The following is a 25,705-nucleotide window of genomic DNA, read 5'->3' as shown; positions in this document are numbered from 1 at the left end:
ATTTGGCAAGATTGTGGGCAGAAAAAATTGGGATTTTGGGGAAACCTGTGTAGTGACCTCCTTAATTTATGTAGGTTCTAGATGAAGGTGTTATGTCCAGAGTAGGCAAGAATGATGAAAACAAACCCATTTCAGCACATTGGTAGAGGTAAGTGTATAGACCTTAACTTGCAGCAGTATAAGCAATCTCCCAACTCATCTGGAGGTGAGTGAGGGCAGGCAGTTCCTTGCATAGGGAAAGAAGGAGGAAGGAGACATGCTGAGATTTTTTTAAACTGGTTCAGGACTCAATTGGTAGAAGCTCTTTTCCTTCTTTAGGGGCCTTAATGTACTTCAGTATAGATGCAGAGCCTGGGTAACATCTGAGTTTAAGCTTTACATGCCATAATAAGAGATTGTATTTTTGCAGGTCTTAAATTGTTGATTTTAGTAAAGTTGAGCAGAGATATTCTGTTTTCAGCTTCTACAAATCTTTATGAGGAGTTAAACTACTAGACGATCATCAGTAGACCTATTGGTACCAAAGAAACCAACATAGCTTCTTGCCAATACTAGCTAAAGAAACTTCCCAAACAAACAGCTGTATTAAAATGTGAAAGAATAAATGCTGTTGTTCATCTAGCTGTTAAGTTAAAAATGCCAATTTTTATCGGATTGGCGAAAATTATCTGCAGCAGCTTTTCAGAGTTGTCTTACGCACATCAGAGTACTGCCTCAACCAAGTGCATGATACTTTGTGTGCTTTCAATCTCAGGTATTTGATGCTGGTGACTACTTTGGGATAATGCAAGTAGAAGAGGTGGATGAAGAAGAAGGTGATGAAGAAATGGAAGAATTAAAAAAGAAACCAAATCCTGGAAATGAACCTTGTTTCAAAGTTATCATAACAAATGAGAATGGGCTTCAAGCGTCCAATCCCAATAGGTGAGTAGTGATTTCAGAACTAGTGTTCAGTCTTTGAGTGGTCTTAAACCGTAAAATGGTACCGACAGTTTGTTTTAAAACTTGATTTCTGAAAAGGATCAAACCTCTTTTCTTAGTTTAAAGCATAGCTGCCCATTTGAGGAAAAATGCATACTATGAGACATAGCTTGCAAAGGATACTAGGAGTGCGAGTGTCTTAACGTTGTTCCCTTTAAACCATGCAGGAAGATGCTTAGAAATCAGTTTTAGTAAACTGAGGGAGAAAATACAGAAAAGACAACCTTGAAATTAGTTCTGCAGAAATAAAACAAGCTTTGTATCTGTAAGACTGTGTGCCTGGGGGGAGGGGGTGGGCGGGGGGGACGACGACACCTGAAGAAATAGTTGTGACCTTCACAAATCTCAGGCTAAGGAGGTACTAAGTAGCTTCAAAGTAATGATCCATGGACTATTAAATTTTCTCCAGTTGGCTAAAATACAATTCAAGAGTGTAAACTGCATGCTTCGCATGCATATATAAATGAGTATGTCAAGTTCCTGTTGGCTTTCTTCAGAATCTGCTTATCTGTCATGAATATGAGACTGGTATGCAGCTATAAAACTAGAAAAAAGTTGCATAAGAAACAACTTAATGCTACAACACAGCTTTTTGTGTTCTTATGATTTCAAACATAGAACAGGCTATTTGTCATGTATTAATAAATGGCAGTGAGATGAAGTCAACTCTGCTGGAGATCTAAACGCAGTTCTGCTCAGTTCTTTAAAACTTCTTTTGCCAGCGCTTTCATACTTCTTAAGTCTTAGGTAAACATACGAAGTCTAAATTCTAAAGATCTAAATTTAGCCTTGTTGAGTAAAAACAACATAGAGCATAGGTATCTGCCTTTACATGCCTGCTTTAACCTAAGTCTTTATAAATCTGAGAACACACTTAAATTATAAAGTTCAAAACAGGTCTTACGATAATCTTGGGCTTCCATGCAGCATTCAGATGTGTGTGAATGCAGGAGCAGAACACCAACATGCCTGTTTGCTAACATCTCCAAAGAGCTTGACCTTAGCGTTCTCTGGAGCCTTTAATTTTAGAATTAAATGAGGTTTCTTCTGTATGTGGAATCTGAGATAGAATAATTGTTCAAGGATACTTGGTGTGCGTGACAGCTGACATGTTTCTAATTTTCTGAAATATGGGTGGTGGGATGGTTTTGTTTGGGTGGGGTTGTTGGGTTTTTTGTTTGGGTAGCAAGTAGTGAACCAAGTCAGAGAGAAATCTGAATTCTTAAGAGGATAAAATCAAAATGTGGAGAAGCCTTCTGTTTGAATAACGATGTGTTTTTTGTAAAAATCATGTAGCCTAAACAAGTGTTAAACTTGTCAAAGGAAATTGTGCCAGTTGTGTATGATTTTGTTTTGGGTTAGATTGGTAATTCTTTTAAAACAATGCGTTTTTTCTAGAAAGACTAGGGGCAGGGGAGAAGCACCCAAAAAAACCCCAAAGAGAAACAATAAAAAAACCCCTTAAAATGTAATCCTTTTTTTTAATAGCAAATGACACAGGCTTTTGATGATCAGACCAATCCACCTAGTGTTACAGATGACAGTAGTTGTCATGGAGCTCATTGCTAACAAGATCCTCAAACGCTTTTGCAAAATAATGTATTGTTTTCCTTCTTCAGGCAAGAGTATCAGGTTGATGCAGTGATAGTGGAGGTAATAATGATCAAAAGGGAAGAAACTCTTGTGTTTCCAGCCTTTAAAGGAACTGGTCTTACAGACTGAGTGCCCTGTTCTGTGTTCGCTCCTCATTTTCATGGAAATACTAACTAATGCAAAATAAGCTTTCTAGAACAAAACCAGTGTAAGTTATTGCTGGGAAGTTGTTCCTAACCTGTAATGTCACCATGTGTATTCTAGGGGTGACTTTGGGAATAAGTGAAGACTTACCAAACCATCTACGAGGAAACATAGCTTGTATTCACAGAACACTTGTCTATATGCATGTAAAAAAAAAAAAAAAAAAAAACCCCAAAAAAACCAAAACATTGTAATGTTACCAAAATTCTCTTTAAGCATTTTCCTCATTGACCACGCCTGGACGTACCGTGTTGAACATGCCCGCCAGCAGCTGCTTCACGTACCTGGCTTACTGCACAGAATGACAAATCTCATGGGAATCGATTTTCATGGGGAGATCCCAGATGAGGGCAGTATTGAGCAAGTGTTGCAGGAAATGTGGAAGTACAACCAGACCTACCAGCTTTCTCAAGGGGTAAGACTCTAAAGCCTAATTAGGGTGCTAAAAAGTTCTGAGCAGTCCCTAATGAAGACGTTCCAATATATATCTATTAACAAAGATACATTTTCAATAAAAAGAAAGTCCTTTACAGGCATTTCAGAATAAACTCCTACTTGGAAGGAGAGCAAATGCCATGTAGGGCTAAAACGCCCGGCGGCTTGCTACCAGCTTTCTGATGAGAACTTTGAGGGGGGTTTTATGTAGAGGGGAAGAGTGTGCTGCAGAAGAAGGGGTCTAGAAGGGGGAGATCTGTTTGTATGTTAGTGGGGTTTTTCTACTCAAACTTTCTCATAGAAAGAGAAGGAAAGAACCTCTCATGAATCAACTGTCTGACATACAAGTGTGTGTTTCTCAGCTATGTTCAGGGTTTTCTTCACCTGTATAGAGTGCTTTACATACCAGGAATATATCTACACTGTCAAATAACTTAACTTCCTGGTTTGTATTTGGCAACTGATTGTCCATACTGTGTAAATGTTAGCTCAGGTGAGAACCAACTAGCTTGAAGGTGGAGCATAAATGTTTCTAGGCATGGCTTACTCCAAGGGCTGCTACTTTTAGGTAGTGTGGATAAGGCCACACCAGGTTTGGTCCCTCCGCCCTACGTAGTCCTTCAGCAGTGTACCAGCATGTCTTGAGCCTTCAAACACCTTCAGGTGCATACATGCCACTTCTGAGGGAATACGAGCCTGAGGGCTCAGTTAAAAACCCCTTTTGTAGGGTCTGCAAAGTAGCTCCTAGGCTATTGTGAGTCTTTTGGATTAAAGAGGAGAAAGGTGAACTCCTTGGGCTAAGCCCTGAGCAGTGTGAGCGTGACCAACCTGCACCTATTAGCTCAGAGGCTTGAGGTTGTTCTCTGGAGTGGTCATCTTTATCAATTAAGGTATTAGTTTAGCTCACAGGTAGCAGGCCTGAAAAATCCACAAGAAAGGGATTTGTTGTGACTACTTTCTCTTTTTCTTTAAATAAAAGGGAGATCTGAACCATATCTCTCAATCTTTCTACCCTATGTCTTTGTTTCCCATATTCTTGTCACGAATGGCTTGTGAGTCAGGTGGAATTATCTGTGTTACTACTTGACAAATGATTTCCTAGAAGACAATTAATTCAACCTGTAATTGAACCCATCTTCTGTTCCACTTTCTGACACTGGATTGCTTGAATATCTGAAGTCTAATCTCTGTGCTGCATTTCTGCCTCTGTAAAAAGGCAACAGTAGCACTACGAAGCAATTTAAAACTTAATTCATTCAGGATTTTTATCATGACAAGTGTTACAGGAAGGGGTTCTTTGATGATGCAACCTCAGCACTCTCACAGCCAGCTGTGGTTGCAGGAGACAGTCCTGCTGTCCTTCACTCTTAAGCTGTAAACTTCAATGTCCTTTTAGCAAACTGATTTTGATAGCAACTGAAGGAAAACTAATTCTACCAAACAGCCTTCTGCTGATTCAGCTCCCTGAACTGCCTAGTTTGGTACAGGGGAGGTGGGTCTGGCAGGCAATAGCAGTAGTAAGAAAGAGGGTGGGACCATGCAGTTGAGGTGGGAACAGGCTGTTCCCAGCAGTGGCTGGAAGCTAGGCTGGCTTAGCCTTGGAGTTGCAGGGATGCGAGTGTTACTCTGTACCTAGTGCCTGCTCGTAGTCTTGCCTATATTAGGAAACAGAGAAATGGTGTAGGGGGTGCTGCTAGCACCTTCTGTCTTGCGGCGCTTTTCTAGCGATTGATGTGTGCAGGATGTCTCACTCTCTTTAATTGTACAGACTGCGGAGGAGAAGGTTCCTGTCTGGTACATTATGGATGAATTTGGATCACGCATTCAGCATTCAGATCAGCCTAGTTTTGCAACAGCACCTCTGTTTTATATGCCTCAACAAATTGCTTACACTGTTCTCTGGCCTTTGAGAGACCTTGAAACTGGTGGTAAGTGTGTGTCTGAGTATTTTTTTTAATGCTCACAGTAGAAGATGGGCCACATTCTTACAAATTATCAAGCACTTCACAGTAGAACAAATATGTGACTGCATATTTGTAACGCTATCAAATTTAAAAGTTCTCTGCCTGATATTTCCATAATTTATGTGAGATAGAGACCTTTATCAGTCCAAAAATGTTGCTAATGTTTGTTTGACAGAGAACTTAAATCTTGTATCACTGTCTTAGTGAAACTACTGATTCAGTCATCTGAGAGTTTTTTAAAAAATTCCTTGAAAGTCCATGTTTGTAGCTTAGAATCAGGAAGTCAAGTAGTGGGAGTTGGGAAATGCCAGGCCAATGATTTACTCCTGTAATCTTGGTTGGAGGCCACCTTATGGCCCCATCATGTGGAGGAGTTAAGGGTTCAGCTGTCTGTCTAAAGTGACATAGGTCAGATAGTTTCAGACTAATTTTTGCACTCTGAATAATATCCTTTTTTGTTTAGTTCTTTATCTCTAATTTTACATTTAAATCACAAAAGTTGTATTATTAACTGTTCAACTGTGATTTGTATGATATGCCAGAGGAAGACTTTCAGTGGAGAATGAAAGGCAGTTCCTAAAGTTTCTCCTTGTTCTGCTGCAGATGAAGTGACTCGTGATTATGCTTATGGGGAAACAGATCGTTTGATCAGGCAGTGTATTTTGTTACCATGGGTGCCTACTGAAGTATTGGATGTCAACTGTTTTACACCAGAGCCATCAGATGAGCATTACCAGGTATAATTTTAACAAGTTAATCACATATTTTATCTCTTTTAAGAAGAGACCGTGTCTAACAAACATTGCAAGAGTTCTGGTTTTGCTGCTTTTTAGGTTTAATGATTGATTCAGAGTATAGCTATTAAAAAAACTAATTTCAAAGAAAGCAGGAAATGTCTTACATTTAATATTCAACTGTTTAAAAACTGAAGTAACGCAAATAAGTTCTTATATGTTACTGTGGTATTACGTCACTTATTAAAAAAGTGTGCTACAAGGTACTTGGTATGAGGCACTCATCTTCCAGTTAGGTATTGATACATTCTCTGATATGCTTAACGATTGGATTTATTATTGTAACATTTCTGGTCAGTCTTGAATTAGAGAGATTTCTTTTAGTATTTTAAGAGTGGTTGTATTTTTCAGCTTGGCTATTCAATGTCATGGTTTAGAACCATTAAATATCGGAGCAGAGACATCTTTAATTTGATGGCACTGTTATAAAGTACTTGTCTGTTCTGTTGTGAGCTTGCCTTTCTACCAAAAGTTTGTGATATTTTTAAGGATGTGAAATTAATGTTGTTTGGAATCTCCTTTTCATGAAGCGAGTTTGCATGAGATTATCTTTTTAACAAAAATGAAGAAACCTGATGCCTATGAGGATGCTGTACTGGCCACTAACAGCATTCAAAGTGCAGCTTCTAAAGATGAATCTATACCCCAGCTATGTGTTTCTTATGTGTTTCCTTCTGGGTCCCCTCCGGAATGAAACAGGCAAGCTGGTTACCCAGGATATGGAGAAGGCTGAGGTACTCAACAACTTCTTTGCCTCAGTCTTCACTGGCAAATGCTTGAGCCACACTGCCTAGCTCCCAGTCCCTGCCTTCTGTGACAATGCAGAACTGCCCACTGCAGGAGAAGATCAGGTTCAAGAATATCTAAGGAACCTGAAGGTGCACAAGTCCACATGGGACCTGAGGAGTTGCATCCGTGGGTCTTGAGGGAACTGGCGGATGAAGTGGCCAGGCCACTCACAATCACATTTGAGAAGTCCTGGCAGTCTGGCGAAGTTCCTGCCGACTGGAGGAGGGGGAACATAACCCCCATTTTTAAGAAGGGTAAAAAGGAAGACCCGGGGAACTACAGGCTGGTCAGTTGCACCTCCGTGCCTGGCAAGATTGTGGAGCAGACCCTCCTAGAGACTATGCTCAGGCACATGGAAAAGAAGGAGGTGATTGGTGACAGCCAACACGGCTTCACTAAGGGCGAATCGTGCCTGACAAACTTGGTGGCCTTCTGTGATGGGGTTACAGCATTGGTGGATAAGGGAAGGGCAGCTGACCTCATCTACCTGGACTTGTGCAAGGCATTTGACACTGTCCCACATGACATCCTTGTCTCTAAATTGAAGAGACATGGATTCAATGGATGGACCACTCGGTGGAGAAGGAATTGGCTGGATGGTGGCACTCAGAGTTGTGGTCAACGGCTCAATGTCCAAGTGGAGAATGGTGATGAGTGGCATTCCTCAGGGGTCAGTACTGGGACTGGCACTGTTCAACATCTTTGTCGGCGACATGGACGATGGGATTGAGTGCACCCTCAGCAAGTTTACTGACAACACCAAGCTGTGTGGTGTGGTCGACACGCTGGAGGGAAGGGATGCCATCCAGAGGGACCTTGACAGGCTTGAGAACAGGCCGTGCAAACCGCATGAAGTTCAACAAGGCCAAGTGCAAGGTCCTGCACGTGGGTTGGGGCAATCCCAAGCACGACTATAGGCTGGGCGAGGAATGGATTGAAAGCAGCCCTGAGGAGAAGGACTTGGGGGTATTGATTGATGGGAAGCTCAATGAGCCGACAGTGTGCGCTTGCAGCCCAGAAAGCCAACCGTGTCCTGGGCTGCATGAAAAGAGGTGTGACCAGCAGGTCAAGGGAGGTGATCCTGCCCCTCTACTCTGCTCTTGTGAGACCCCACCTGGAGTACTGCGTCCAGCTCTGGGGGCCCCAGTACAGGAGAGACATGGAGCTGTTGGAAAGAGTCCAGAGGAGGGCCACAAAGCTGATCAGAGGGCTGGAGCACCTCTCCTGTGAGGACAGGCTGAGAGAGTTGGGGTTGTTCAGCCTGGAGAAAAGGCGCCTCTGGGGAGATCTAATTGCAGCTTACCAGTACCTGAAGGGGCCTACAGGAAAGATGGTTGAGGGACTGTTTATGAGGGACTGTAGTGACAGGACAAGGGGTAATGGGTTTAAGCTGAAGGAGGGTCGACTTAGATTAGATGTTAGAAAGAAATTCTTTACTGTGAGGGTGCTGAGGCACTGGCACAGGTTGCCCAGAGAGGTGGTGGAGGCCCCATCCTTGGAAGTGTTTAAGACCAGGTTGGATGGGGCTTTGGGCAATGTGGTCTAGTGGAGGGTGTCCCTGCCTGCAGCAGGGGGGTTGGAACTAGATGATCTTTGAGGTCCCTTCCAACCCTAAACCATTCTTTGATTCTATGATAGAGGATAGATAGAAAGTGCTAGATCCAGCTTGTGATTAACAGTATCTAGTCAGAAATGAAGTTAACCTCCTTCTGCCAAATAAAAATATACACTCAAAATAGGTAGACTGTCTTGTAACCTAAGGTAGATTGGTTGGTTGGGATTTTGTGTTTTCAGAAGAAGGATAGATGTACTTTGCATTTATAGATGAGGAACAGCAATGCACCCATAGTTCATGTCTTACAGGTATTCTCTTGGCAAAAGTGCCTGGATCTCAGATAAGACAGGGTTTTTTGCATGTGTTTAAATTCTGTTTTGGGATGATCAGGTCAAATTAAAGAACTGTGATTGGACAAGCAGTATCCTCCTTTACCACCCCACCTTAAAAATGTCTTCTCAAAGTATCATTTTTTTCCTTTACTGTGTTTATGCCACTCAGCTATTGATAAGAGATGACAGCAAAATATTGATGCTAGACCTAGCCAGCAGAGCTTTCTTTTACTCTAGAACGTTTAGCTGTGGATTAAAGTCTTAACTGGTGACAGACTAGTGAAGAATAGCTTAGGGCGTAGCACATCCTTAAACACCAAAAGTGAGATGGCTACAAAGAGATACCATGTTGTTGACACTTCCAGTTCCCCTATTTTCACATAAACAGAGCTGCATGTGCAAAAAAGTACAACTTCAGAGATCTGTTTACAGCATTAATATGTGAGCTAGCAGTTCTGCAGGGAAATACAATTGTGTGAAAATTTTTCTAAATGTTTATGCAAGTCATACTGTTTCAAAATCATTTGCTGCTATCACTGTACAATTTCTGCAACTGCTTTACTATGATGTGCAAGTAATCGTGTTGTTAAATGGGCTGTGTTATTGTTTTTTACTATAGATAAGGATGTTATATTTCTTATTCTAATTTTCCTTTAAATAAACCTGAAGACTTTAGTGTTCTACTTAAAAGAATCACAGAGTTGTTACAGCAACATTGTGGCTTAACTTTTACCTGGTTTTTGTTCTGTTACCTAATTCTGGTCTCCAACACAGACTACAAAGGCTGTAACTTAAATGGTACTATGGGTAATGATTGGGCAATGATTGCAGAAACCAGTGTCAGGGGAGTCAGCTTCTAATGAAGTATCTGGGATGGAAGAAGTAGAGTAATTGCTGTTCTGCAACAGCTCCCTGTGTTGGAGTTGCAGAAAAGACAATAATGAATGTTTTGGTAACTCCTTTGAGAATTGTAGTCTTCTCCTCTTAAAAGTACAGGCTCCCTTTCTTAGGTGACTGCAGGAGTATTTTGTATTGTCCAATCTATTTTAGAAGGTGATGTCTAAGATTCTTGATTATGCTTGTGGTTTTGTTTACACTTACCAGTTATGTATGATTGTATTCCCTATAACAGCCTTAAAGGTGAAGAGATATGTCTTTGGCTGGGCAGACTTTGCACCACTACAGGTTATGAGGACAGCCTGCAGCAGCTGAAACTCAGGGAGCTGTTGCAGAACAGCAGCTACTTTGGTTTCTCAAGATGCACTTCTCTCATCCCAGAGTTTGTGAGCTACTTCCTTTGGCAGGGTATCAGCAATGATCCAAATGTGTATTTTCCTTTATCAGTCAGAGGTGTTGTAAGAGATGAAGTGAGATTTTTCAAGCATGTTTACTGCTGAAGACTGCAAAAAGCATTTCGCTCATTTTCACAGTATTAGGTTCCAGCCTCCTATAATTTTTTTAATTATCTATAATAAATCATCATAACTAAATGGTCAATCTTCTATTTTGTTGGAAATACTGTAACTTTTTCTTTTAATGTATATGATCATCTGTGACTTAATATTTTGTTTAATGCTTAGAAGAAACAGGAATTTCCTGTTTCTCCTAAGAAACCTGATTATGCACATTTTAAAATTCGGTCTGAGCTAAGCTGTTGTTCATATCTGCTCAATATTGTGGAGTTTTACCTATGGCTGTTCATTTATTCTGCCTAGTATTAACTTTTTGTGGGTTTTTTGGGTTTTTTTTAGGCTATTTTAGCAGAAAACAAGGAAAAACTGCCTATAGCAATAAACCCACCAGTTTATGACAAAGACAAAGTTTTCAAGTACGTATCTGCAAACAAAATGCTTTCTTACCAAGATTAAGTATAATAATTGCAGTGTGCTGAGGCTGAACACCCTTTTCCAGCTTTGAACAACAGAGGCAAGTTGAAGGTGTGTTTATATGCGGCCACTTGCTTAAGATTCTGACTTACTAGTTGTTCTTGTTGGATTCTTCAGAGTAAATGGATTGTTGTTTACAGAATTTCTAAAAATAAATTTAGATTATTTTTTTTAATAAGTGCCACCTTCTAGGTCACAGAAAAGTTGTGTAATGTTGTAACACTGTTTTCGCTAAGGAGTATAATGTATACAAGAAAGACTAAAGACTTCTGCGTTGTGCTGTGCACGTCTGTAGGGGTACACGTGCTTCTCTGTGCTGTGTGAATGTAACAGACTATTCCCCTTCTTCAGATGAGATTGCCAAAGAGGAATCTTGTCAAAACTTCGGGTGTTTTAAATTCGATATGTGCCTTACTACAAAAATGGAGTGTATGGTGTGAAACTATTCCAGAAGAAAGCTGGAAGAACAGTGCAAAGATAAGGGATTTTTGTGAGCAAAAGCAGTGGCACTGCATGGCTAGACTGCCTTATTACTAGTTTTATTCCAGAAAAACAATATTATGTAGCATTGCTGTGAGTTGCACTCCAGGGTGTTTGTAGTCTGACACTGGGATTCGAGTTCTTGCTTGCAATGATTTGCTTAAGGGATGAGGTTAGGCTAAAACATATTTGGTAGGTATACCCACACCCCAGCTTCTTGTTTTGAGGGGATTTGTTATTCACTAGATCAACTTTACTTAAGAACTATTGACAATCAAAGTCAACTTTGAGTTGAGAGGCATTTGTTAACTTGCTCAGTGATAGTCTAGATTTCATTATGCAGTTGAAATCTCTGGTTACAAGGGTGTGAGGATAAGAAAAAGCTATTTTTTCATCCAGTGTACTTGCTTCTATTTCAGATAAGGGAGTCAAAGGTAGATGCTTCTAATAGAAATGGAAAGAAGCAGTGAGGATGTTGGGAAATGTCGACTGGCTTTTCATTGCTACTTCTTTATTTTGCATCTCATATTTCAGGTGAATGGCATTCACATCAGGGAGGTGGGGAGGGAAGAAGGGAAACACATGCCAAATCCTTCCTGCTCTGCTTCTAAGGAATGTCATCAACACCCTGTCCATGTACTCCTAAGGGTTTTCCTGTTGTCGTCTTTATTGAGCTCTTTTCTGGAGAGGAGAAAGGAGAGCAGCTTAGCCTCCACAGGAGGCCAGAAGGTCCTTCTAGTGTTTTGAATTTCATCTACCAAAGTTCCTTCAGGAGCAGGGTAGCATTTCAGAGTCCAGATGGCCTAGTGGGAGTTGCAGTCTTCCAGTGCTCTTGGCCTCTTTCAAAGCTTTAAAGGTTTTAAGGATGTCACCACGGGCAGGCAGATGGGAATGTGTAAAGCTGGGTAGACATTGCCACTGTTTTAGGGGATTCAGAAGAAATTAATAGCATGAGGTTACAAGGTTTGGAACCTGGGACAAATTCTCAGTCATCTTGTTTCCAAGTAGAGCTAAGAGAATGGGAAGATAAAATAGATGTTTATCCTGAATCCTGAAAAGCAGAGGAGCAAGTACATGTAGTCTGATATAGCAAAATTATAGGTTCAAGTAAGTCTCGTAGCATTAATAGTAACTGCTGCCTTAGGGAGATGGTTCTATTGAGCTGTGCTGATATGCTGGCTTGAAAAAAAGGTGGATAAAAGAACTAAATGTTTCAAAGACAAAATTCATGTGTTGGGCTTGATCATTGTTTTCTCTTGATCTTCTCTTTCAAGTTTCTCTTCAGCTACATCAGTCTTTTTTTTTTTTTTAAAGATGCCCAAAGAGCTGTTATGAGATGACAACTCAGTTTTGATTGGTCTTGTCAGCTCTGTGCTTTGGGAGTTGATTCTCATAACTGCTTCTTAGCTTTAAATGCTTTGAGTAAATTAAATAACATCTAATATGTTTTAACTTATTTGCACAATTCCACTAAATACTATCTTCTTTTATCCCAGAATTTATAGCATCCATACTAGACTTCTATATGACAGGGGCGGGGGGAAATTGCACAGTATGTGTCAGGTGCCTGCCCTTATAGTCTGTGTTCTTCAGTGCAGAGGTCTGATGTTTTTCAAATGTGTGTGTTAATACTGGATGTACTAAAGAACCTAAGGGAATCTGACCACTAAACTCAGTGATAGGTGTTGGCAGTGAAATATGTTAATTTTTATATAGTGTTTCTATGACATCCTCATTCTTGAAACTAAATTTTCTGCCTTCCTGAGCCTTTGACTGTCCCAAGACTTTTATGGTAAGAGGATTGTGTATAGAATGGATGGTGTAACTTAACTTGGAGTAAGTGGAGTGGCCTTATTTTCTCTCTAATCTTAACCTCCACCAGTTTATCTCCGTAGTCTTTCTGCATTTAGCAAAGATAGATTGAATTCCCATTTCTTTTGTGCTGCGTTTCTGTATTGTATAAGCAAGCCTTAAGATACATAATCCAGAGTGCTCTGGCACATGAATTTCTTAGCAAGACTTCAAGATTAAGAAAAAAGGCGCTTTTTTTATTGTTAATGTGAGTATCACTTCCGTGAAATCTTGTGTATAACTGTAAGCTACTGGGGAAAAACAAAAGTCTTTCTATTAGTCTTTGATAGCGGTATCTTCTATAATATAGTTATCTTCTGTGTATCTATAAAGGCAGAAGTGTTGTAGTGGGAAATTTTTGAAAGAGAAGTTTTTTTGTTTTTTTTTAGGAAAGGGTTCTTTGTTTTTAATAGTTAATTGGGGCGGGGGGGGGAAGTACCAGAATCTATCTTTAAGTCTGCTGTTTGGAGTGCCTGAATGCAGGTCACTACTTGTATTTCTGTGTGGTGTAGAGCTTATGTAGAGCATTTAAGTGAATTACCACTGGGGGCAAATGGATTTTTGGATGTGCGAAAGGAGGTGACCTACCTCTCAGATGAATCTTCAATTTGTGTAAGGAACACTCTACTCCTCAACTGAGAAAAGTAGCTGATGCCCAGCCAGCAGTGGGGAGTGTATTGCTAACTAATGTATTTAGAAACATGGAATAAAAAGGTGGTGGAGGGGAGTGAGCCTCTGACTGCTTAAATGATGTCAAGAGAATGATGTGGAATAACTCCAATAAATCTTATCAAATGCTGCCAGGCTCTCCTGGCGTCCTTCCATGCTGGGTAAGACCAAATGCCTTGGCCTTAGGCCTTTGTTACAGCAGCATTTTTCATATTATTGCCTCTTTCTGGCTGGAGTAAGGGAGTTTGCCACAGGGGTTGTATTTTTGGCCTTAAGCACTGATTAATCTGTTTTAACATCTTAGGTTATAGTTCAGCCTCATTGTTACCGTAGTGGGAAGAATTGTGAGAACCATCAGGTGCTGAAACAGAGGTTCCAGAGGTATTCACTGTAGCTGCAACTGGAGGAGAAGGAAGTCTTACTCTTTTGACTCCCAGAGATCCTCTGCTGAGTTACTTCCACTAATTTCAGTTAAAAAAAACTGAGAAAAAAACTTATTTTTGAACTTTACCTGTAAGTTCATTCAAGGTCGCTGGTATTCATATATGGAGTCCTATCTGTTACTCTTCATAGCTCCAGTGTAACACTAATTTTGAAACAAGGTTTCACTTCTGTCTTGGAGAAAGCAACTGTAACTGGGCTGTTTTTGCAGATAACTAAAACAAATGATTGTACAGCCTTAGCCCAATTCTAACCGTGGCCGTACTCCAAATGTATAACATTATACAAGTTTTAACCAACCATATTGCTTTTGAGAATTGGTGTACCAAACTCTGTACTTGGCTGTGTTACTTCTAACCTTTTTCCTGAGCTGGAAACTAGATACTGCTCGCATAGCCTGGAGCAAAAGCTGGAAATCCTGAAGGCCAGCATTCCAGTGCTCTGCCACAAAAAATTGTCTAACGCGTTGGCAAAATATTTCCATACCATGCTAAAGGGGCTTAATCACAAGAAGGAAAAAACCAAAAAAACTATTGCTGCTCCCATTTGAGTGGATTTAACAAGGAGAATAGGTCCGTTATGCAGATCTCTTGATACTAAGATCTGTTAGCTAAGTTTGGATCCAGCTACACAGGACTAGTGTCTTTGTGGGATGTTTGGATAGCTTGTATATGAAATTAGTTTGGTGGAACTTATACTGCATCCAGTACATCAAATTTGGTATTGTACCTTCCCCTAGTGTGCAGACTTACAAGGAGAAGCCAAGAAACCACATATTGCAGAAAGAAATGCTAGTGGGGCTGTGTGAAAATACTAACTTTGCTCTGTTGCAACAGTGGGGAAAGACTGGTGACTACTTTCAACAGGGATGCCAGGCTGACTCTCTTCATCTACAATTAAGTCATGTGACTGGGCTGCTTTATACAGTTCATCATTACAGAGAAGTCTCTCTCGGGAATATATCTTCCAATTGGTTAGTAGCAGATGAGGAGAAAAAAAGTTACACAACTGATAAGAATAGGTCTGGAGAGGAGAAAGAATATAGTGGTTTCTTATGTAAAAAAAAATTAGCAGTTGCTTAGTCTGTTCAAACGTTCCCTCACCGTGAGAACTGTTTTCTATGTCAGTCTTGCATTTTGAGTCATCATGCTAAATTCTGAATTAAGTGACCTCATGTTAAACCCTAAAATCATCAAAATAACCTGTATTGCTATCTGCTAGTTGTAGCATGTCAGATGGCCAAGCCACTGATTTTCAGAGGGAAATTTCCTAAGATGTGCAACACACTGCCTCATTATTGGTTATGTACTGTAATGTATATCAGGTTTGGGCTGGGGTTTGGTGTGGTTTTTTAAGAGGACTGGGAGGGGATTTGTATTAAACCTCAAAGTTGTGTGTACTTCGTGCATGTAAGTGATGTTCATACTTTCATATGTTTTGTTTGGAAATGTTTCTGTTCGTGTGAAATTCTGAAGATAGTCTTCTGAAGCTACTGAATTATCGACTGACAAGAATTCCTATTAATTTTGGTTTTATGAATGACAGCAGGTTGATTTTTAGGGTTCTTCTAGCAACAAAGGCATTTACAAGGCCTTTTTCACTCAAGACTTTTCATGTAGAATAGTGAATTCATGTTAGTGCTTCACTATCAGGGACTTAGTCACTGTCTTCTGAATTGCTATTTTTGTGAAAGTTGTAGGAGCTAAACTATCCTTGAGATTTCTGTCTCAGAACACAATTTATTTTTTTTAGTCTATCCCACTTAAATTTAAAACATTTCTGTGGGTTAAGAAGAGATTGTCACACACAGTATGTATGGGTAAAGCATAATTCTGGTAGGAAGCCAAGCTTTTTTCTGTTCCAGCAAGAGTTGATCAGTTTCAGAAACCAAACTTACATTTTTCTTCATATGCCTTTTTCTTCCTCTAGGGTTTTCACAGATATTCAGCAAGTCCTCAACAACTTGACGCATCCCCGTTTTGTATTCACAGACAACGAGGGAGAAGCAGACATCCTCTACAACTTCTCACACTTCAAAGATTATAGGTTGCAATTGTTCCCCTGATAATATAAATTCTTTTGTTGCCATAAATACTGTTCCCAAAGGCCTCCCCAGCCTGCCTCCTTCACCCAACAACTACTCTGTTTTGTAGGAAGCTAAGTGAGGAAAGGCCTGAGGTAATGCTGAATCAGTTCCCGTGTGAGAACCTCCTGACTGTCAAAGACTGCCTGGCATCTATCTCTAGACGAGCTGGAGGACCGGATGGGCCAAGATGGTTGCCTCGTACTTTTAACCTCCAAACAGAGTTGCCTCAGTTCATCAGCTACTTTCAGCAACGCAACAGAAGGTGTCTCATGTTTCCACTTCGTTATATTTTGTGCTTTCTTGATCCCACTTTCTTCAAAGACCACTAGCCTGCATTTTTGGGCTTGGCAGCTGTTATGCCACCATGAGTTTGCTCTTGCTGTCTTTATGTTCAAATGAATTTTACCTGGAAACTAAAACTTAGGTATTTTCTTTAATGTAAGAGTAGTTAAGTAATGCATTTTGAAACAGAAACTTCACTATGATTTGAATACAGATTTGAAGGCTGTTGATTTTTGTCTAGTCAAGATCTTGCCTCTTGTATTTAGCAGATATACAAAGGATCGAAGTGTGTTTGCAACAAATGTTGGAGGCAGTTTCCAGGGGATCAGTAGCAGTTGTTCTTGCACTTCAGCCAGGGTGGAAAATGTTTAAAGTAGTTGGGTTCTATAAGGTTGTGAAAGTAGAATTGAATTTTAGTGTTAGCCTAAAGCAGTTGTGGAGCTTTAGGGTTTTAAATCCACAGTCTTTCTGCTGTTGCAGCTGCCTTGGAGTGGATGGAAACTAAGATTTTCTTTTGGTAAGAGAGAGTGCATTAGGTACTACTAGTGGAATAATGTCTTCCACCTGGCATGGAGTATTCTGGTTGAAAGGTTGCTTTAGTGAGGCTTGTTTGCAGTGCCACCTGCCAGGCAGTTCATTTGGCCATTCTTTGCTCTAAATTTTCTGTTATTGACTGGCATAACCAGGAGAGAGCGCTCCTACCATGTATCCCTACTGTGTGGTGTGTTAATTTCTTTTTAATATCAAGGATTGGCCGTGAATGCAATGTGTATGTAGGGAATGGAGGAGATACAAATTTTCAAATAAACAAAAGACACCCTCTTAAGTTAACACTGCTAACTTCAGCTCAGTTGATGCTGTTTATCATGAAGCTCAAGAAGATGCTCAGAATGCTTTACTAGATTGAGGAAAGGAAGACATCAAGTGTCATGCTGCTCTTACTCAGAAGGGTACACTGAAAGGCCAGCATGTTACCCTTTTTCCTCAAGGGTGTTTCAAATCATTTTGCCCCTTGATGTGACTAGGTACAAGAAAGTGAGAAGGTGGTGGTGTGCTTTCATCTTATGGAATCATTTTGGTTCGAAAAGACCTTTAAGACCATCAAGTCCAACCGTTCTTGCAATATGAACTGCTGAGATATTGTGTGATTTCTTCCCAAAGAGATGAGTTACGGTGTCATTTAACGTGAATGATTTGGAGGTGTTATTAGGGAATCAACTTGGAAAATTGCACAATACCCTGCCAGAATGTTCTCAGGCTCCTGGCAGAATGATTTCCTCACTGTGACCTGTGTGTGTTAGTGATGATGCTGCGGTGTTGATGGGTTGTTTTCTCCTTTTTACAGAATCACAGAACGGTAGGGGTTGGAAGGGACCTCTGGAGATCATCTACTCCAACCCCTCTGCTAGAGCAGAATCACCTAGAGCAGGTTGCAGAGGATAGTGTCCAGGCAGGTTTTGAATATCTCCAGAGAAAGAAACTCCACAGCCTTTCTGGGCAGCCTCTTCCAGTGCTCTGTCACCCTTTGGAAGGAATCAGGTGCAGAAGGAGGAAATAGTGAGAGCATGCTAGACCCTAACTGAAAAGATCAGTGAAAGCTACCACTGCCTTTTCTCTCCTTTACACGGGCTTACTGCTCCCAGCTGTCAGTCAAACATCCTTACTTCTTGCACTGTAGCCCACAGCTTTAGAATATATTTATTCAAGGGACTACATAGATCAGGGCAAGTGGATGCTCAGACAGATGAATGAGGTGGATACTTACAGGTGTTGGCTTCTCTTTCTCTCTCTCCCCCTCCCAGAGGAGAGGACAATCACTGGATATGCAAGCCGTGGAATTTGGCCAGAAGCCTGGATACCCACATCACCAACAGCCTTAACAATATCATCAGGCATAGGGAAAGCAGCCCAAAGGTTAGAGAGCATGGTTTTGAATGTGATTTAAAGGGGAGAGCTTAAAAAAGTACCTTCACAGAAGGTCTAAAAATACAAAGGAGGAAGGTTTATTTTCTTCAAAATTTATATGCTGGCCATAAACATACAGTTTCAATCAATTCAGAATTGATTCAGATTTGAATTGGTCATTTGTTGCAGTGATGAATTCCAAGACTGGTGGTTTTTTTTTTAAAAAAAAAAAAAAAACACCCAAAACTTGCCCTGACAGTAATGAATACTGCAGTCCATTGCTTCTTTAATGCTAATTTTCAGGCTGGCAGATGAATGCACATTAGCTACAGTTAGCATTGGTCATAAATTTTGGAACACTATTGCTCCTGTCCCCTGATTGATTGTTGTTGCTGATCCACAGCTCTGTTCATTGGCACAAAGTACCATCTTTGCCAATAGTACATGAATCGTGGAGCTTTTTATAGTCAGTCTACAATATGTGGTCATATGTCAGAGTGTCACTTCAGCTTTATTTCTGTTGGTGGGTGGACTGCATGTATTTTTGAGAACAGAGAAATGCACAAAGAATTGCTTCACACTTCTAGCTCAAAAAAATAAGGTCACTGAAATTATAAATAAAATTAATTTTGTGATTTTTCAAAAATGTGTATATTCTGGCCTCCCATTTGCCTTACCCTGATGTGAAAGAGTTTGATAAAAGGTACCTGTATGCCTAACAACACTGTGTATTCGTGCATATTTCTAAAGAAAAACTGAAATGTGTACAAGAACACCTTAAGTCATCAAGATCCAGTGACACTTTGTTTTCATTTCAGTTGAATTATGTTTACTGTGGGTGTTTTTTTCCTTTGTTATAGGTAGTGTGCAAATATATTGAGAATCCAGTCTTGTTTCACCGAGAAGATGTGGGGATGGTTAAATTTGACATCCGTTATGTTGTATTGCTGCGGTCCATAAAACCACTCAAGCTGTATACCTATGATGTATTCTGGCTGCGCTTTTCAAATCGGTAATTACATTCTCCTCATTAGTGTGGAGGGGCTTAGAATTAAATCTGATACCTTGGAAACTAAGGAATTGTTTTATTCCTTAGGGCATTTTCACTTGATGACTTGGATGACTATGAGAAGCATTTCACAGTCATGAATTATGCTCCCGGTGTAACATTAAAACAGGTAAGAAAACAGTCCAAAACATTCCCTCACCTTTCTGTTGTTAGAAAATCTTCTAGTCCCTCCTCTGTGACTGTTGCTAAATAACGTATTTCACATCCACTTAAACAAGCAGTCAGGGTGTTGAAAGTACCCTGAACAAATATTTTCCTAGACTTTTTCCCCTCTGGACCCCTAATCATCTGTGATTATGTAAGGTAATACAAACCTACATCCTGAATATAACCCACATTGATAGAGATCAGTAAAATAATTTTTAAAACAGCAGCTAATAATTGTCAAAGACTTCAGTGTGATCTTTTATAACAAGAAATACTGGAACAAGGAAGGTATTCAGGAACTGTCTAATTCTCTAGTTCTCTACCTGGGTTTGTATGATTGGTAAAAAAGTACTTGATGATCCGTTGTCTTTGTCATGTGATAGCTCAGTCATTCCTAATCGAAACAGTCTTTGATGTTGCTAAACTGTTTTAGGTACACTGTGAAGAATTTATTCCTTTGTTTGAAAAACAATATCCTGAATATCCTTGGACAATGGTACAAGTAAGTCAGCAATTCATGTTTCTTTTGTAAATGTTCATGGATCTTTTTTTACTCGGCAAACTAGCTTTTCCAAAAGTGGTGCTAGTTTTTTGTTGGGTTTTTTATTCATAAGACATACTTCATGTGTATCAGTTCCACAAAGGACAGCAAATGCTAACCTTTAGTTCAGAAGCATGTAGTAACTTAGTGTAATTCCCCCTCAAACATTTTGTTGTTGTTAGGTTGTTAGCATTTGAGAATTTTATTTCATGATTACACTATGAGAATTCCTTATATTGGACTTAGTAATAAAGCCAGTCCTGACTACTCTCAGGATCCTGGGAGCAGGATCTTTTTTTCTTGGGAGTTCCATCTCTTTTGCAGAAGGTTGCCAATAATCTGAGCCAATGGTTGTGAAGAATTAGTATTTCATGAGAAAAGACAGGGAGGTCCAGAATATAAAATGTGCTAATCACTACAGATGTTGCTCACATGACTCTGGAAAAGTTGTTTTCAAAGCCTTCACTACTCTTCAACAGAATATTAACTCTGATTCTGAAAAGCTGAACCACTGAAGTATTTGGGCTCTTGCTTCCTTTGTTCCAAATGACTTCACCAGATAAGGAGCTGTCAGAACAAGTAGGAAAATAAACAGGAAATTACAGTATATAGTAATCTCAGTGGAATTGCATCACAGGTTTTGATTTATCTATTTTAAACAGAGCTGTCAGTCTAAAGATTTCCCTGTACGGTTCAGGTTAGCTTGCTGTGCAGTGCACTGGTGCTCACTCACAAAATAAGGATGTGCCCAGCTGTGCCCAAGTGGCTGATAGAAATAAGCACTGCCCCTGCTCCAGGTGTACTATGCTGGAAGGGTTATGCTGCCAGATTGGGTGGTGAAGAGGCTGTGGTTGTGTACTCTAGGATATTTAAAAGAAAACAAGTTAGGCTGGTCGTCTCTCTTTTCTTAAAGACCCTCCTCCACCAATGTACTATCTCTGAGCTAGTGAGTTAGAACCCCTGTTTGTTAAATTAAATCTTGACTGCAATGCAAAATTTCCAGCTGCTGTCCCAGCTTCTCTGTGGTAGTGAGCTGGCCAGAGCCCTGTCCCTGGTTGTTGCATTAATGACTTTTCACAAGAAAGCAGATGGTTCCCTAATACTAGGGCATCTTTTATCTGCAAAGAGGAGGCTCCAAATACTGTAGTTCCATAAAATGTGCAAGGCAGCTGATGATGGCCTTCTTACTGATTTTTTTTTTCTTTAATTCATGCTTGAAAGAAAAAGCTGAATGTGAAGAGATGGTTCAGAAACATGCACAAAACTGAATTGTTGCATTCTTCCGTGTCTGTTGGGGTAGAAGGTGCAGAATGAATGGTACCTGACCATTTATGTGTGCATATGCTTTCAAAAGTGAATAAATTACCCAACTTTGGGTTGACTTCCATAAACAATTTACATCAGTTTAAACTAGAACCTCCTATCCAGTCAATGATACTCAAGTATGATGAGTTTTGCAGCATTAGGTTTAAAATAGTCTGCAAGAGACTAGCAGGGGTGAAAAAGGGACACATGTACTGTAGGTTACCCAAAGTTGCCCTGTGTGCAGACTATGAAGTATTACACCATCTTTTCATTTGCAGAAGGAATAGTATAGACTCAATGCTAACATTCACACTTGTATATTCTTTCTGGTTTATTTCACTTTCACATTGGACATCTGATTGTTTCTCAAAATACCAATGTAGTAGGTTCTTAATCTCCATGTCCCCAGCACCTTTTTTAGAGGAGTGTAAGTGGGTAGAAGATTTTTCATTGCAAAGCAAAATGAAGTTAGAATACAACTTGATAGGCAGGCAAGTCAGAACATCACAGTTGTACCGTTGGTGTTCACAGAACTCTCCTGGGTTTTCCCTTTTTCCCTCCTCTGCCCATAAAGGCAATATTGTACATAATGCCTGAGTAGAGAGTTAATTCTAATATTAAATGCCCTATTTGCAGGATTTTCACAGTACAGATTTGATCCCCAGAAAAGTCCGTGGATATTGCCAGGTGCTCGGTGCTTTCCCTGTGTTGTCTTGAGGTGTAAATGTACATTTTGAAGCTAATACTGTGCAGATTTTCATCTGTTGGCTAGTGTAATTTATACAAACTTTTTAAAAAGCTGCATGAATAAAGTGATTAAAAATGTTTATTGCTTTTATAGAATCTCACTTCTCATTGAGACCTTTTTCTGTTATTAGGCAAGTATTTTTAAGGCATTTGCTGAATTGTTCCAAGTTGCTTCAGCTAAACCTGCGCCTCTTGGCATCTGTGATTATCCGTCATCTAGAGCAATATATGCCATTGACTTGATGCTTAAATGGGACACCAGCAGAGATGGTGAGAAGCTCATTTCCTTGAATGTTGAATTCTTTATATTTGTGGACATTTTCAGAACTTTATTTCTTCTGTCTGAACTCTTACTGCTTTTCAAGCAGTGTGAGCTGTGTGCTCTGTGCCTCCTGCTGACCTCAAAGCGTATCTGGAGTTGCAGATCTGTGGGGTTAGCATCTGCTATGCTGGTTAGCACTAATGATGGAGCTGTTAACTGTGCTTGGCTGAGTCCTAGCTTCCCTTGTGTCCCTGCTACTGCCATTCTCTGTTTGAAAAAACAACAACAAAACCCTACCATCCCCCACACAAAAAAAAAAACCCAACTGTGCAGCAATCTAGTCACTCTTGACAGCAGCAAGCTTGCTTTCCCATTTACAGTGAAAGAATGTCTGAAATACCTGTCTCCATGAAAACCTTAGAGAGACATCTTGCTATCTGTCTTAAATGCACAGTTACTTATTAAAGCAAGGAAGTGACCACGTTCACTATTTCAGTACCATTGATGTCCTCAGGACTGTCACTCAGTTGTTGTCAAGTCTCGGCAAGAGCACGTATGTGAAGCTGCTTCAGGTTAGTGCCACAGCACTAACCACCTGGAGCCTTTCTTCCAGCCACTTGCGGAGGACTGGTACCAAAATTTGCCAAACAGGGTGAATTCTTTATTATCTTAGCAGGAGGCTCAAAAATGTTCTGTTAAGTGTGCTCAGCCCAGATGTGTCTCTTCTAGGTAGAAAAGCAGCAGGGGCACCAACACAAGAAGGACTGCTGGGGAGTATTAAACAGAACTGAGTGTACTCTTTTCTTGTGACATTGTAGTCCCTGGGACACAGAAGAAATTACTTGCTTGTGCCCAGGTTTGCTGGAGGAGTGATTAGATGTTGTATGTTGGGTGGGTGTCCCTAGCCCGCTGTTGTAGTGGCTGGTTCTGTAAATATCAAATCATTTTTATGGAGGGAAATGATTGAGAAAAAGAAGGTGTAGAACTGAGCCTTTCCTGTTCAGATCAAGTAGAGCAAGAGTTTAAATCTAGGTCTGCTACATCCATGTTGAATGCTCTTTCACCTGAGAGTTGTCTTGAATGGGAGAAGCAAAGCAACTCACTATTATTATTAGCTTGAGGAAAACTATTGTAGTAAAAGGACCAACCTCATATTACAGCCCTGGCTGAACATGAGCTGCACAGGTCATTAGCCTTTTGAAGATGGGGGCATGGGTGTCAAAGTCACAGCTGAGATGCTGTAGGCGGCCTGTGGACAAATAGGTTAATTGCTTCTCTGCAGAGCAGAGTATGGTTTACCTACTTGTACCCTCACTTATGATCTCAACACCAGACAGGAAATAAAATCCTTTGTTTCTCTTTGTACAGAATGCATTTGATTCTGAACTGTACTGTTGAAGTTTTAAGAGAAAATTAAACTTCCTGACTTCCTTCTAAGAGTGAGATGAAGTGGCAGGTGGGAGCGGCTGTAGTGTAAAGGAACAGGACTGCTAGAACTAGAAAGGTAGATATCTAAGAGCTTTAAGAAAGGAAGGTTTGTACTGAAATGTGAAAGGAAAAGCAGAGTTTTCTGGAAGATGTTTCAGACTGTCAAGCAAGACAGCTGTATTAAGGAGATCCTATTAAATTGCTGCAAATTCTCATTCTAAATGAGGCATTGGATTAGCACAGTGACTGCAGAATCTGTTGGATAATTGTCCTCTGGATAGTGATGGTAGAACAGACCACTGACCCTCAAAAGAAGAAGAAAAAAAAAAAACCCACAACAAACCCACTGCAATAAAAACACCCTACCAAATTGCCAGCTTGGGCCATAAGAGATGACTTTTTCCAGTCATTTCCTGTAATTTCTAGCTTAAAGACAGGTAGTGATTCAGGATCTCTATAGAGCTTGTATTAAGAGGGAATGTTTGTGTTCTCCTTTACAGGGAAAAGAATTATGCAGCCTCAGATCTTGGAGGTGAACTTTAATCCTGACTGTGATAGAGCCTGCAAATACCACCCTACCTTTTTTAATGATGTCTTCAGCACCCTGTTTCTGGATGAAACAGACAGCTGTCATGTGACGTGCATTGTCTAGCCACAGGAGGCTTGATTCTATTAATTTCCTTCCCAGATATGCTTAACAGCAAGATTTATATTTCAGTTCTATGAGCTGCAGATGCAACTATTTTCCTATACTGGTAACCCAGGAAAAAAAAAACCAACAACCAGATCAGAAGAATATGCATATACCATACACTGTATTGGTAATCATTTTGTCTGCATTTTCCTTGTCTTGCTTAGTTCTATAAATCATTAGTTTGTGTTGACCAAATGTCTTGTTTATGGAATATGGGAGACCTCAAAATAGGACAGTAACTGGAGCAATTGACTTGTTTCTCAGGTAGCCTGATTGCTTGCTTGCTGGGAGACATTGCGTAAGTTCCCCATGTCAACATTAAAACTATAATTTACTGAATCATGTTGGAGTTTGTATATGTCTGTCTTATCTATTCCTCTTACACAAAGATCTAAAATGTTCTTATGGGAACATAATATGTTGTTTAAGTCCAGTGAACTACTAGGGTAATGAGATGAAAGATTTGATGGCTCTTCCTACTTTTTCATTTAAAAAAAGGCAAACAAAACCCACAGTACTTAGGAACCCTGTACTGCTGGCTGTCATCCTTAACTTGCCCCTTAAAGAAAGTAGATTTTTGAGAAGGGGGCAGGCAGGAAGTGAGAAGGATGGAATGTCTAGAGCAGCACAGAAATGCAGAAGAAGCCTGAAGGAATGAAAGGGACCCGGGAAACTCTGCTAGAAGCCTCAAGCAGTCTTTGGACTTCAGAGTTTATGACCTAAGATAGACTTATTTGGGAGTGGGGTGTCAGTTTGAAATTTATCAGTCCTAATCTCTCCTCCTTCCTCAAATCAGGGTAACCAGCTGAAATTTAGCAATTTTAGGTTATATTTGCGTTGCTTTGTATGTACAAGCTGCAAAAATATTGCTGTCATCAAGTGTATTTTATGTGGGTGGTATTTTTTTAAGCTAGTTGCAGCAATCAGGATCCACTTGAGAGCGAAGTATAGTTGTAAAACTGTATAAATGTTCTAAACCTTGCTTCAAGCTTTGCAAATATGCAATGTGATAATTCATGATCAGGAAGGGAGAGGGCTATTTTAGGCGATTTCAGGCTGGTCTGCAGAAACCTACTTCTTTCTACGGACTGGAACACAGGCTGGAGGAATAAACCATCTGTGTCTTATGAAAATTCAGTCACTACACAGGTGGAGCTGGATTGCACAGCCAGAAGTGGTGCTGACAGCTGTATTGGTTTCATGGTCACGAGTCAGAACTCCTTACTTAAATGTGGTTAAAGAAACATGAAGTGCTTAACGTAGGT

General features: G+C 40.2%; 1 protein-coding gene across 2 annotated transcripts in view; it reads left to right on the top strand.

Annotated features, from left to right (window-relative positions):
- Positions 1 to 24,779, top strand: part of TTLL12 (tubulin tyrosine ligase like 12) — a 30,842-nt gene extending 6,063 nt beyond the window's left edge. Inside the window, exons 2-14 of one of the 2 annotated variants that reach the window (XM_075759863.1) lie at positions 755 to 924; positions 2,995 to 3,193; positions 4,982 to 5,141; positions 5,781 to 5,914; positions 10,399 to 10,475; positions 15,904 to 16,020; positions 16,128 to 16,322; positions 18,145 to 18,256; positions 19,108 to 19,259; positions 19,344 to 19,425; positions 19,897 to 19,965; positions 22,188 to 22,326; positions 24,247 to 24,779. In XM_075759863.1, coding sequence (XP_075615978.1) covers positions 755 to 924; positions 2,995 to 3,193; positions 4,982 to 5,141; positions 5,781 to 5,914; positions 10,399 to 10,475; positions 15,904 to 16,020; positions 16,128 to 16,322; positions 18,145 to 18,256; positions 19,108 to 19,259; positions 19,344 to 19,425; positions 19,897 to 19,965; positions 22,188 to 22,326; positions 24,247 to 24,398 — 1,758 coding nt within the window. In that variant the 3' untranslated portion in view covers positions 24,399 to 24,779. The remainder of the gene's footprint in view (positions 1 to 754; positions 925 to 2,994; positions 3,194 to 4,981; positions 5,142 to 5,780; positions 5,915 to 10,398; positions 10,476 to 15,903; positions 16,021 to 16,127; positions 16,323 to 18,144; positions 18,257 to 19,107; positions 19,260 to 19,343; positions 19,426 to 19,896; positions 19,966 to 22,187; positions 22,327 to 24,246) is intronic. The other variant, XM_075759854.1, reaches the window with a different exon arrangement.
- Positions 24,780 to 25,705: the final 926 nt, after the last annotated feature.

Source organism: Balearica regulorum, chromosome 1 (genome assembly GCF_011004875.1).
Source record: "Balearica regulorum gibbericeps isolate bBalReg1 chromosome 1, bBalReg1.pri, whole genome shotgun sequence".
NCBI lineage: Eukaryota > Metazoa > Chordata > Aves > Gruiformes > Gruidae > Balearica > Balearica regulorum.
Note: the sequence above shows the minus strand (reverse complement) of the source record. Positions and strands in the feature narration are given on the sequence as shown.